Source organism: Passer montanus, unplaced genomic scaffold (genome assembly GCF_014805655.1).
Source record: "Passer montanus isolate IOZ18808 unplaced genomic scaffold, ASM1480565v1 scaffold61, whole genome shotgun sequence".
NCBI lineage: Eukaryota > Metazoa > Chordata > Aves > Passeriformes > Passeridae > Passer > Passer montanus.
In genome coordinates, this window is record NW_024371149.1 from 2859161 (window position 1) to 2873938 (window position 14778).

The window sequence follows — 14778 nt, forward strand, 5'->3', positions numbered from 1 at the left end:
AATTCTCATTGAAAAAGATCTGAAGTAAAGGTCAAATATTTGGAGCTTAAACAGTCGAGGCTTGCCATCTTTAAAGGTCTGTCAGCACTTTTCCCAACACCAGCAGATACATGAGGGTGGCTATGAACCAAATTTCAGTATGTAACACCTCACACTTTGTCTAATAGCATTTTCATAAGTTTTAATTACATATTCTCAAAAATTGCTTTGCAAAAAAAAAAAGTTTTCCTCTTTTTACACGAGCACTTGTATCAAACTTGCAGCTGAAGTAAAAGGTGCTGCACATTATGCTCAGAAAAATCCAGTTGTTTATTGCTTCCCATTTGATCCAGTAGCATGTGGAAAGAAGGACCCAAAACTAAAAGGCAGGCCTGGAAACAATGAGAAACAAAATACCACTAAATACAATGAATGCACACTACACTAATGGATATAATCTATGTTTTTATTACTATTCCAGATTGGGAACAGAAACATTCCACTGCAAAGGGAAACTGACAAACACAATAAAACCAGTTACAATATACCTAACCCTTTCATGCCACATAACAACCCACCCAGCTTTTTCTTTGGGTTTCCCTTCCTGTCAGCTGGCTCCCAGGAAGCATTTCCACCTGCCATTAAGACACCGCTGCTACAGGTGTGAGCCAGTTCTATCGTTACTGCCTCGCCTTGCATGGAATTGCTTCTGTCTTTGCTCATGGTTTGATAAGGAAACAAGGACTTTGGTAGAAGTAGGGCTCAATCATCCACGCATGAGCTGCTGTGTCGTTTGCCCGGTTCTACTTCCCCTAGGAGAGCAGCCACCATGAATTAAATGTGTATTTGTGCCCGGCTGCAGCAACGAGCCCAGCACCAGAACAGGACATTAGAGGGCAGCAAGCACCCTTACTGCTGCCTCGCTTTATCCGGCGCCAAGGGAAAGGTAAAAACCCGTCACAACGCTTGGGGGCAAAAGGTTTCCCTGCCCATTCCAAAATAGCTCAAAATTTCTTTCTTTTGAACAACTGCAGTGGGCAAGAGGCAGATTTAGGAATATACCACATCCAGCTGAACCACGTGAAGAGTGCAAGGTTAAATGAACCAACCTGGAGAATTTCTGCAGCAGAGGAAGAGCATAAACATCGAGGACACTCAAGACAGTAACTCGTGAAATCCAGGGCATCATAATCTCATGTGAAAGGATTTTTATTTATGAAAGCGTGATTAAGTCTCCTTGCAATGTACACAGACACCCCCTACTCCAGCTGTACCAGGCAGGAATGCAATGCTACAATTCACACCAACAAGATGCAGAAGGATGCTCTGGTCATTGGTTATCTCAAGTGGTGGGGGGGTTATTCAGAACACCTGAGGAAAGGCTGTCTGGCACTGAAAGCTATCATTAAGGCTTTTTACATATTTTAATAAAATGGACCTATATAAACTACCAACATTCCTTAACACAAAACTGCAGTTACACCACAAGCTTCTGTAACTGTTGAAAAATAAGTCTGAAAGCCATTTTCAATAAGCCTTACTTAGGGAGATATTAAGAAAAAGACACTGAACTTCCTTTTAATATTCAAAGTAGTGATTTATGACAGTATTTTAGAAAAACGCACATTTTCACAGTTCTCTTAACTACTGCAGAGCACTTTTATTTCTCTGGCTGCCTATCAGCACTGTAACAACTACAACTACTTAAAGTTTAAAGGCTGAGGAGGGTTAGTTAAGTCATGCACATATACAAAGAGTAAAATGAATAGGTTCAAGTTTTCCATATTAATTTTTAAGAGTTGAAGAGAAACTCGGCAATATGTGCTTTTATTTCACTTACCCATTTTGTGACCTCAGGAAAAAAAAAATCTAGAGGAGCAGGTAGTGAAAAAGATTATAGTGTTTGCTTCTAAAATAAAAAAAAAAAAAATTCAAAACCCACAAACCACTACCACCAAAAACAAAAGTCAATTACAGCCCCCTCAAAAGCTGAGAAACATCAGTGTCACTGGCTCAAGGATAGACACAAGGCATCATTTATAATCAAAAGACACAATCCATTGATTTGTCTGGGGGCTGCAGCTGGACAATGTATACAGGCACACAACATTTCAGGGAGTTTTTTTTGTTTTGGTAGGTTGTTTGGTTTGGTTTTTTGAAGCTTTTGATTTTTTTTCTTTTTGTGGTTATACTGAAAACACATACAAAAATTCAGTATCTGTCTGCATGTTTTCTAGCTTTTAAGTGGTCTAGCACATAAAACCACCTCAAACTAAAAATATGCACAACATGCAATAACAGGAACAAATTGCACCTTACATGCTTCTTCCACTCTACATGGTGGAAATGCAACTCAGACAAGGGCATTTAGTGACATCAGTAAAGGCAACCCACAGCACAAATGCTTTACTATCATGTAAGAAAACTACTCGAACACAGCAGCAAGTCTGCTCAAGAGCCTGAGCTGGAGGCTTAAGCTCTAGTCTGTCTTCTGCAAAGAAGGTGGCTCAGCTACTCCACTGCTAAAGCCTAAACACAGGCAGCTCGTAACAGAGTGCTTCACGTGAGAATTTCAGTTTGAGGGCAACAACGCAGGATGGAACAAGACCTTGAGCAAATCACTGATACCGTTATGGACATTCATTTTAATCCAGTATCAACTGGTAATACTTTCAAACCAGAGAGCTTCCTCATCATGGGCCAGGCACCTGCACTATGAAGGGAGCTGCTGTGAACCACTGCCTGCAAGACTAAGTGTCAAGACACCCTTCTGAGCTATGAGATAGGCTCGAAACACTCCCCCAAGCTCAGTAAATTCCAACTCTTAAATGCAAGCAGTGCAACTACATGTATTTAATGTATTACACATTAAAAGCATTCACAGCTAGTTCGACCTTCAGGGATGTTAGGACCATAGACTAAATATCCCTCATGCTTATATTCTCTCTTACTACTATTCTGGAAAAACGTGAGAGTTTTCCCATTATTCTGCAAGTTTCTGGACTTAAAATGGGTATCTGCCAAGATTTATTAGTTAAAGGGAAAGCAAGATCAGATGCATTTTCCTCTGTGTCCATTTAAAATTGTCTTTATTTCAGTCATTTTAAGCAGAAACCTCTCACAGCAGTTGGGATAAGCAGGCTGTTATACCATTACACTGTTACATTCCATTGCAGAGATACATCTCACTTCATACAAATATAAGCAAAAGGTGTGTTTGTGGTGAGGTTTTCCAAGGAACATTTCTTGTCTCAGTGTGCCGAGTATACCGATCTGCACTTTTTGCATCAGAAGGCCAACTAGGAACACAGTACATCTTGCTCGTGGATCACAGGGGGAATAAACCATTGTGTCGTGACAAACCTTACCTGACAGAAAAGCACATTCAATTTGCTTGAGGAATCCAACTGTTCACCTATATTCAGTATTGTCATGGGTGAGGGTCCTTAATTGCACAAAGGTACAGAGCACTACTTCTTGGATTACTTAAAGTTAAAACTTAACTGAGCACTACCCTCGTATCTTCACTCTTAAAATATCTGAGGCACAAGTATGTGTGTGTACTTGTTTTATTCATAATTTGTCTTGGGATACCAAATGTATTTCTAGTTCAGGTCATTCAACAAAATTGTTGACCTCATTTCAAAACATCCAGTGATCCATTTTTCATTCAATGGCAATATCGAATGTTAAAAGGAACATAAAAACAAACATGCACACAATTGTACAGTTTTCATAAATGTCTATTTCATTATTTGTGGGTAGCGCATTAAACAGTTAAATACATTTAAATAATGTTTAAGTGACTGCACTAATGCAGAATTTTAACTAGATGGGTAACCAATTTAACTAGAAACCAGCTAACAAGTAACTGTCTAAATACTTCAAATACAGCTCTTGTTCTAGGTCATCCTTCCTGGAAAAAAGCCTGCTGGTCACATTGGAAATACATTTTAAGGCCAAATTCTTCTGATATCCCTTCTCTGCAGCAGTTTCTTCACCTTTTTAAGCCTCCAGTTCCAGGCCAAGACCAAGTTTATGGCCACCAGCATTGATGTTCTTTCCATCTATCAGGGCAGACAGTGTAAGCTTCACACCTGTAAGATATTTAAAAAGCATGTTTACAACACAGTAGCTTTCATGCAACTTAACCTCTGTCATCACAAGTCCCAGTTTTTGCTCTTTTTTTATACAATTACTATCCTCTAAAGATTTTTAGAGGAGAATACATTTACCCATGAAATCTACTTAGTCATGTGAAGAAAGCCGTAAGATTTTTGTGAACAGTTATAATGTCAATATACAAAGTCTCTAATTGCTAAATACACAAGAGTTCTCCTTTCCTGCTTTAAGACATGCAAAGGAGGAAGAAATCTGTGCATAGACAGACACTCCTACCTATAAAGGGATGGAATGAAACTAGATTTTTCAAATAAGGAACTAACCAATGGTAATAGGGCCTCAACAGGTGCTTTCATACTTAAGTGGAACAAGTTAAGGTCTGGAGGGTTTTGTTACTGAATATGAAGAGCAGGAAGTGTGGGATTTTGACAGTTAATCATAATTTGAAAAGCTGCTATCATTCAACATGGTATGATTGGACAAAGCAGTCCCAAAAAAGAAGACATGCTTTGCCTAGCCTAAAGCTAAGCTGTCAAACATAATACAGTCCACTCCCGCAGAGATCAGTGAAGAATATATTATATTAATACCATTAGATAAAATAGAGTTTGTCTTGCTTAGATAAAGGTTTGATGTATGATTGAAGCTACTGTAAAATATCTACTTGGCCTTCAAAGAAAAAAATATTCTGAAGGAAAGAAATTGCATATAAACACAGAACTCCATTACTTTCTTTAGGATGCATAGAAGACATGTAAGTGATATAATTCACATGATAGCTCTTACCTGGCCTCAGGGTCTGGGTATAACCCACTCCAATTAGACTAGAATTGTTCACCTTTCCCTAAAAAAAAAAAAAAAAAAGGCAACTGAAATGCTGAAACTGATTTGTTATTTGTTACCATTTAGAATCTACAATAACTACAGCAACACAGCCGTTATCAGCTTAACCAAATACTATCTGTTCTTTCAGTATGCCTGTGTTTCCTGAATTCTGTCCTTCCAGCTATGCCCTCGTCCTTCAACTTACAGCTGAAGCAGTAATATATTTTGAAGCAATAACATATTTAAGAGCAGAAGGAAAGTAAGGGCAGAAAGAACTGTTACTGAAACATGGTTTCATAGGTGAACTTCACCACTTCCCCTTTTTCAGAAAGCCAGACACATTTACCATCAGTCTCCTAAAAGATGCCACATCAGAAGACTCCCCTATGTTCATACTACACAGGAATTAGTATCTTGTCCGTCATGCAGCAAACATTTTGAAATACCATCATGAACAACATGTACAAAATTATTTATCTCAGTTTACATCACTTCCTCAACAGAATGATTCCAACTTTGTAACATACAGGAAGCTTTGCTGCTTCTCAACTTTTACCCAGTATTGCCAGAGTTCTTACAATGTAAATGTGACAGCTCCCCAAAAACCGGTTTACAAAAAATTCTGTAAACTTACAGAACCAGACACAAACACCTTTTTTAACTGTGTTTTTCTTTTTATAAATACAGCAGGATCTCCAAAATAAGCACATTTGACAGTCAGATTCTATGAGACTTGGCTGTAAGCAACATGACAGAATTTAAATACTGCTGGTTTAATTATAATTGCCTGGACTGTAAGAGTAATTCCCTACAAGGCCTCCCAGCCTATTTTGTACTATTAACACAGGGATTCACAGCAACTGCAAACAGACTGTACTTTGCACAACCCTTCAGGTTACAGCCATACTTACTGAAAGAGAAGCAGTGGAATCCAACTTGTATTTAGCCGCAAAGCCAAAGCGAGTGCTGTTGCTACCTGATGTCCAAGACAGGTTTATAGCAGTTTCAAGACTGTCACTCACTTTTTGGTAAATTGACCCACCAAATTCGGAACCATCATTGCTGCACAAATTAAGAGAAAAGTTAGCTTCCTTTTTGCATAAGCCACTCCTTTTTTTTACTACTTCAGATTTTTATTCAAATAAGAATTTCAAAAGTTTGAGTTGTTTCACATTTTTTGAAAAGAGAAAGAAAGATGAACAAAAGCTTCACGGCAAAATTAAACGGCAGTAATTCATGGAAATAAAGAGGTATTTCAGAGTGCTACAGCTAATTCTCATGTTAATTGCCAAACAAAGTCCTTGAACAAAATTCTAGATCACATCCTTACAAAACGGACCAATATGTGTTAGTGGTTATAAAATGGGCCTTCTGAATTTCTGATTATTGACTAAGTGAAATTCCTAGAATGAACTTTCAAAAATCTGCCACATTGTTTTACATTAGTAAACTGAAATGGAATTCTTACAGCACAGACTCTGAAGTATTTTATAGTTTTCTCCTATATTCCTCAATTTCCATGAATTCAGAGAAATACAATCCCCATGCTTTCCCTTCAAAAGCAAACTTCTAACTATCTAAACACAACAGAACTCCACCAATTTTATTAACTTGGATTGAAAACTTACTGATCTTCAGTAAGTTTTGATCAGATTGCTCTGGAGTAAGATCTGAAGGCAGAAAGTCTGAAGAAAGATGTCTTACACTTCTTTACACTGTTTCATGCATTCTTAATCCCTGACAAGCAAGATGAACCTCCACAAAAAGTCCAGAAGCAATGCTCTAGTCTTGCTCTAGAAACTACTACAGCATTAATGCAAAACTAATTACTACCTCTAACAAATCTCCTGCCCTTAAATTGTAATCTGATTCAATATAATGGAATAGCCAGAAAAAGCATTATGATCAGTTCTGCAGAACTGAAGTACTGCATTTCCAATCTGCATGTGCTTCAGTATTTGGCAAGCTGTACCACACATGCTGCAAGTGCTGCCCAGTCGCATGTGTTTACTGTTTTGAAAAAGAGAGATACAAAGTATCGTTTACATTTATTTAGAGTTTCCTATTGAAAAATGCACTCCATTAACGGCCTTGTAAGCACCTCTTGATATTTCAAGCATTTGTATTTTGACTAGAAGGTAAAGAAAGCCTGCTTCTGGAAAGCTTTACAAGTTTTCAGTACTTACACACTAGTGTGCAGTTGGAAGTCTCCAGTCTTGTAACCCACAGAGAAATTATTTCTTGTCAATTTTGATTTGGCACTATCAAAAGTCATCTGATAACCAGCAAGCCAGCCTTCATAACCAAAGACAGCTGAACCATGGACTGCAGGCCCAGCAAAATCAAAGTCAACATCACAGCCCAGGTTTATGCATTCGCGTTTATAAGTTGACTTAATTTTACCACTCTTCTTTCTGAAACAGAGAAAGAGTTATATTAAGACAAGCATACATGATCTTCCTCAATGACCTGCAAGATTCAAACCCTGTGACTCTACACAAAGTATCTAAATGTCTTGCACATGCATCCCCTGGACCAGGCAAAAGTACAGCCAGCCCATTCAGAGCATCCAGGGCTATGGCAAGCAGGCATTTTCTGATGAATATAGCAGCAGTTTCATGTTTCCTGCAATCTTCCAGTACTTCTATCCCAAAAAATAAGCAAAGCTGTGAAATGTGCAATACTAACCCCACAGTGATGTCATGGTAAAGAGCATAAGCCTTTAGCATTGGGATTTGCTAAGCTGGATCAACAGCAAACCATACCAAAAGCCCTGTCAATACCACAAAGCAGATCAATGGACCATGGATGCTGTTACTCAGTAAGGTAAGGTAAAAATGTTAACAACTCTTACCCCGTATTTGGTGAGAAAGTTGTATCAAATGTCAACTTCAAGCCTTTGGCAAGCTAATTGAAGGGGAAGAAAATAAGATAAAGATATAAATTCAATTCTTACACAGCGGTAAAACCAATAAATATTTTCCTAATCTATTACCTGATCTTCAATTGCAATTTCTGTTCCCAGAGTGTTATCTGTGTTCCATTTTTCTGTGAAAGTCAGACCATACTCAGCCCACTTGTATTTGGTCTCCAAGCTCCCATTCACTTTTCCAGTGTCTGTGTTCGATGAACCAGACGTTGTGAATTCCTAAAAAGCACACAAGATACATGTGATCCTGAAAGCATTACACAGGGTCTCCTTCAGCAAGCACTAAGATCTTATTATGTGGAAAAAGCATTAAAATCAGTAGACGACTTGCAGGGGAGAAGGGAGAATAGCACAGACAAGAAGAATTAATGACTCATGCCCACATGGAGGCCTCCCCACAAGCCCCATCTCAACTGCAGTGTTTCTGCCACTATTACAAAACGTGCAGTGTGGCAAATTAACTCCTAAGTAAGACAACAGCCATCAAAAGGACTCTCCTCTAAAGCAGCAACAAGTTCTGGAAATGTAAAGTTCAGTTTGATACCCAGTGAGCAACTTAAAAATTGAACCAAGAGCACTATTAGGCACATATTACAACTCCAGTAAAATTCTTCAAGAATCACCTATGTATTTTGTGATTTTGACATACACACATGTATTTTGTGATTTAGTGTAGTATTTACATTTTACAGTGTGCACCTGTAAAATGTCATAGAATGGCATCATTTTTGAACTGGTGGTGGGGTGGGTGGTTTGGTTTTTTTTGTTTGGTTTAGGGTTTTAACTGTTTTTTAAAGAGTTCCCAGTCTTCCCAATGCACTAACCTTTCACACCAGCCATAGGGACACCTTCTACTAACACCTATAAAATTCCTATTGCCCTGGCACTTTGGTTCAGTGACACACAGAAATAACGTCTGAAGTGGGAGCTTAGCAAACAGGCTGGGTTTATAGAATGGTATGATCTGACCTGGAATTCATGAAAGTAACTTAGAAATCAACAGTATCACTCACATTTCTTTATTAAAGGAAGTAAACACTGATGTCTCTCACTATTTGGATTCTCACAAAGAACACAATTAATAGTTTCTGTGTACCACTATTCAAAAACTGAAGGTAATGAGAAGTGGAAGCCAGGTTTGCAAATACCTTTTAAAGAGCTCTTTCCAGTGAGGTATTATAGCCCTTATGATTTAAGAAGTCCATTATTTCAACTTTTTAAAACATATAAATAAACATTTTAATCTCTGTCTTCCTCCATACACAACATTATTTTCAAACAAACTTCTCAAAACTCACCTTCCCCAGAAGGAAACACAGATTTGAAATTGCAAGTCCTTAGGCACTCTCACAGTAAAAGCCCCAAGAGCACAAAATAAACATGGCTGAGACTGTTCTTTAATGGTGGCTGATCAAATGTAACCAGGTCCAAGACATTCATCTGTATGATGTCAGTGACACCACACACAGTTGCATAATTCTAGTAGGTCTATTTCTTGGCAAGGGATGGAACTGCACAAATACCTTCAGCTTTAACTTCTTGCTTTGTGCTATTTCTACTGCACAGGGTCTATGTGACTGTAACCATTGGGACAACAGCTTCAGGAAGAACAAATTATTATATTATCTTCTTATCTCTGCTTTAAAACATCTGTAATACATATATGCCAGCAGTTCCTCCTCCTGGGAAGGATGGCTTGTAACTGCCACAGGATTCACATTAGGACTTGGATTTTTCAGAGTTTTACCAGCATAAATGGTAGTCCTTCAAAGAAACAAGCTACAGTAAGAACAACTACTTCTGTAACAGGGCTCTTGCGAATTGTTTCAGTTGGCATACAGACTTCTAGAAAAAACAGAACATATAACCCACAAACCTTGTTTCTAGCAGTAAGTTACAGTGCTTGGGCTCCAGTTATGGGGAGAAAATAGAAATCTACCATTTATTTTGCAAAGTTTGCTCTAGAAATAGATAAAAGTTACAGGGGGCACTGCTTGCATGATAAGACATCTTGCATGGAACACTACTGCAGCACTTAAGTACCTAGAGGAGCCAAAGATTCAACATGCTTATTCAACACCAACTACTTCATACAAGAACCAAGCTGCCAGAAAACTCCATCAAACAGTACCACAAGGTACTTCAGAAATAAAATCTGTATACTATAATTGGCATATTAAAATCCTTTATTTGTTCACCTTCACATGTAAGACCAGGGACAATTACTAAGCCCTTTTATTACAAAAAGATTACTAAACAAGGCAATATTCCTGATACATTCAGAACTTTAGGGGCTTCTGAAATTTTTTAACACCAGATATTTGTCATTTATATAACCTATAAAATGCTTAACAGCATCTGAAATGTGACCCTTTTAACTAAGTATCAGAACATAGCTAGAAAAAAATAATAATGAATAAAAGTTACTTAAACTCACCACTCCACTTGCAGATTTTGTTTTCACATCCAGTTTCACCAACCCAAAGCCTTAATAAACAGAAGTCAAAGTTACATGATTAACTAAGGCCCTGCACATTTTTCAATAAGCTGGTCTTTCAGGCTCAGCAGTGTCCTACATATACACATAAATATATATAAACAGCTATAGAATGACTTCAGCAACATTCAACTTACAGATGGCACAGCAGGTAAAGGAGGACTCCCCAAAACAAGGCAGGGAAGTGCCTCTCAGCTCTGTGTGAGTATATTTAACTACCAAATGATGCCTCCAAAAGGAAATTATTTTCTGTTCCTGGAACGGAACAGTTTTTATATAATAGTCAATGCCTTTTCAAGAGCTATCCCAACCCATAAAACTACCTCTTTCTGTACCAAGACAAAATATCTCAAAGTAAAAAACTGTAAAAGCAAAGTCACTGGGAAATACACAACCAATGGAACTGTAATATAAGTAGGTTTTATGAGAGTGTCATTCACATTGTTATCCAGAGAGGCAAGCAACAGTCTTAGTGAAAAAAAAAAAACCACGTTTCCAAAGACCAGAAAGAAACAGCACTGTGACAAAGAATGATTTAACTATGCAGCTATCTAAGCATTTTAAGATGTGTACGGATTCTTTATCCCAATAGCCATTCCTCTTTCTAGTCCAAAAAAGGCCACATTAGACTGGTATATAACCCTTTCTATATCAACAAATGTTGTGGCACAGACAGACCAGTACACAAAGTGCTCCTAAGTTAAACTGCACTTGCTGCTGGCATTCTTGCATACTTGTGCACCTCTGACATTTATGTGGCTCAAGCAGTAAGACTTAACAGCCTTCACATCAAAACAACCCACAAAAAGCCTTACACGATCTGTTGGTTGCTGGTAAACATCAAAAACACAGCACACCTTCCTCTCCCCAAAAACACTGGCATTTGATCATTCAATTTTCCATACAGACTTAAAAAGGCAATTCATTGTTGCACCTCAAACACCACTTATAAAAGGTACTATTCTTACCATATCCTTTATTGAAGATATCTCTGGCAGGTTTGCCAAGGTCTACGTATGATGGAGGAATCGCCATTGGAGCTGAAAGGTAAAAGGCTAATTAATAATGAACCTTCTGCCACTGCACACATGAAAAAATGCTACCACAATTCTTTCAAGATAGTCTTTAAGGCAGATTCATCTACATAAAGACAATTAATAGACATAATTATATATTTAAATTAATAAATGTGATACTACAGTATTCTGTGAAACACAGATTTTCACTGAAGGTCACTGTGAACATGAGATTTTTCTCAGCTTATGCAGAGAAGAGGCACTGCAGAGAAAAGGCATTACAAGACCACCCAGTTGTTAATTTTTCAGGTAGATTTCTCCATACGTCTTTCATTACCAGAAATTAACTAATAACTCACATTTCCAGAGTTGGCATAGCTACTGCCAAAAAGGTGGACACTAGAATTCTAAAAACCTGTAATGCAGACAGTTATTCCCTGAAGTTCCACAAAGTCAAAGTTGACACATGCTTTGAAAACTACCTGAAAAGTACCCACAAGGTTTTAGTTTTGAAAATGCAAAAAGAGAGCATATGTGCCCTCCAACATCATTTCTGCCCCATATTTTACATGGCAGACATACAATTTTAAAAAGAAGATCTAATGCCATTAACCAGCAGTCAATCTAATAACACATAGGAGTTTAGGTTTGGGCAGTTGTCCTGTTAGTTTAAAACATCCAAGTAGGAGGAGTGTGGGTCTGGGAGAAGAGGTCTCTTCACAAGTGCCCTGCTCAGACAGGGAGCCTCGGGCAGCCCTGCTGTTAAAGAACCTGCCACTGCAATGAGCTGTGGCCAGCTGTGTCACAGACAGACACCAGGCTCAGGTCTCACGCAGCCCCTATCACTCCCCTCCCTGGGAACACACACTCTTATCTGCACTTCCTTGGAAGACTGTGTTCCCATGAGTTCAACAGCAAGAGGCTGCTCTTACAGAGGCCCTGTATTTTAAAGTTGTGAAATATAGGAAACAGAGCATATTAATAACTCCTCCCACACTGAGAAAGGGGGGAAAATGAAACTAACTAGACAAGGCCATGAAAAGGCTAAACACGTGCTAACAAAAAATCTTATCTTCTCAAACTGATTGGTCACATTTGTTTAGCTGAGAGACTCAGATTAACATAATTGACTTTTTATCTTCCTTTTGTGTGGTGGATTGATTTTTTTCTTTTTAAGTAAATGAAAAAAATATCTTTAGAACTTGAAAAATAACAATGGCAGTGTTCTCATGTGTTAACTTCCAAACCCTAATTACACCCAAATATGCCATATACACCCGAACTGTATGAACTGCTACTAATTAAAAAAAAAACTACATTAGCAATCAATAGGAAGGCAGAAGACTGTTCCTTATTTTTCTACAATTCATAATGCAGATTTCCAGAGTACCCTACTTCAGCTCCCTATTGCCCAAAGGGGATAATTTCAACTTCCTCTGAGAAAAATATTTACACACATACACACAAATTCAGAAAAGCTTCTTTAGCAAAGATGTGTAAACTCTACAACCAGGTCACTATAGCAAGACATCTATCACTTGCTCAAGAACAAGTCTGGTTTTCCATGGAGTTAAACTAAACTTTTTTTTTAAAAAGAGACATGAAAATGGCTTAAAGCATCTGAAGTTTAAAGAAGCTTAGTCCAAGTCCAAGTCTACAGAAGAACAGACCCTAATCCCAGTGACAAGGCATTGAATGGTTCCTGTTATTTATTCCATAAGAAGCAGCAGCTGATGCACCAGTGACAAGGGAGTGTGAGAACTCTGCTGCCTGCAGAGTTCTGCTGTGCAGCACCCGTACAATTCAGCAGTTTAACATCTTACAGAGAAGGTTTAGCTACACATTTCCTCTAATGAACAATCTCACCTCTAACTAGCATTGCCAGAAAATTAATTATTTCTAGTTTTGGAGTTTTATATTAGCCTTTACCATAGACATGCTTTTACAGTATAAATAAGAGCTTTTCCCTTTTGTTTTCAATGTTTCCAAACTGACTAGACAACCAGTACAGACAAGAGATTTATACTAAGCAGAAATGTCCTGAGAAATTAACAAACTTGTATCTGTGTCAAAATTCAGAGGATTATTACAGTAAAAATGATGCTACCATTTTATCTGGCCTAGTTAAGCATCCTTACCACTTCAGGGAAACCAACCACTATTTGTCAGACATTCCAGCCTACAAATGCAAGTTTTGTAATAAAATGCTGAAAGAGAGTACAACTGTCACACTGCTGTTCTAATAACACACTGTAATACTGACAGGGAGGGATGAGGACAAAACAGGAAACCAAGAGTTAATTCTGGATATAGCAAAGGTCTGATAAGCCAGTGTTACTATCAGAACACTCATTAAAGGAGAACAGGGCCATAAAAAATCAGTCCTGTGCCCTTCAGTGTTAGATAGGTTTGCAAATTCTTATAATCACAAGTAATTTTTTTCAACCATATTTTGAAGCATCTTTCACTTAAAAGCTACTAATCAGAAGTCACTAAACAATAAGCATCTTTTAGCAACTAGAGATTTGCTGTAAAGCTGCCAAATAATTGACTTGAAGTAAAGAATATACTTGAGCCAAGTGAGAGCTCCACCCTAATCTTTGTCTCATGCCACCGTGATGAAAAAAAGTTTAATTCCTCTGTTACTCAGAAGCCACAATCATGCTTTCTTCTGCGATAAAAAGAAAAAATAAATCACCCCAAGAACAGAAAAATGTATTAACGTTATTGGAATTACTACATCACAGTTCTCCTTGGAGGTAGTATTTCAAAACTCTCGTGCTCTACAATTAAAAAATTCCACAGACCTCGATTAGGATTTCTAACAATTTTAAGATCTCAAGATACTCAAGATCAAACTATAAATCATATAGCCTATAATAGATTTTTAAAAAGTGTACTCACCAGTTTAAAAAAGCAACAACTACGCCGAAATTATCTCAGTATCCCAATAAATAGCAACAGAATAATTAAAGTTAATTTAAAAATAAGTTAAAATACATCGGACACACGGTGACCTTCAGGCTTACACTGACACTACAGAGAGCTTAAAAAAAGCCACCTCCTTGTCCTTGCATTAACTCTCTCCCTACTCACAGACAGGAGGTGGACACGCAAGCCTAATGCTGGCCAGGCCAAAGTAGAAAGTTTAAGGACAAGATCTGGAAATGGACTACGCGCTCAGGAAGCGAGGCGAGAGAAACAAAGCAGCGCCTCCCGGAGGGGAAGGGCAGCGGCGGGAGAGCGGGGACGCGGCCGCAGGCCGGGCAGGGCCGGGCCGGGCGGAGCGGCGGCCCCAGGCCGGGCGCCAGGCGCGCCGCCCGCCGCAAGGTGAACTGCCCCGCGGGGCCGGTCGCGGCCGGGACCGGCACCTGCTTGTGGCGGGGCGTCGGCGGGGGGGGGGTCGGGCC

General features: G+C 38.6%; 1 protein-coding gene across 4 annotated transcripts; it reads right to left on the reverse strand.

Annotated features, from left to right (window-relative positions):
• Positions 1-3044: 3044 nt before the first annotated feature.
• VDAC2 (voltage dependent anion channel 2) lies at positions 3045-14778 on the reverse strand. Of its 4 annotated transcripts, XM_039727324.1 has the most exons (10): positions 14740-14778; positions 11321-11392; positions 10293-10342; positions 7922-8074; positions 7781-7833; positions 7113-7340; positions 5838-5988; positions 4888-4945; positions 3981-4076; positions 3045-3347 (listed from the first exon to the last, which is right to left on the reverse strand). In XM_039727324.1, the coding sequence occupies exons 2-9, from the start codon at positions 11385-11387 to the stop codon at positions 3985-3987; spliced, it is 852 nt and encodes a 283-aa protein (XP_039583258.1). In that variant the 5' UTR covers positions 11388-11392; positions 14740-14778; the 3' UTR covers positions 3045-3347; positions 3981-3984. The 4 variants fall into 4 exon arrangements, with proteins under 4 accessions (XP_039583258.1, XP_039583255.1, XP_039583256.1 ...); XM_039727321.1 differs by having other exon boundaries at positions 3052-4076; XM_039727322.1 differs by lacking the exon at positions 14740-14778 and adding an exon at positions 14273-14418 and having other exon boundaries at positions 3052-4076.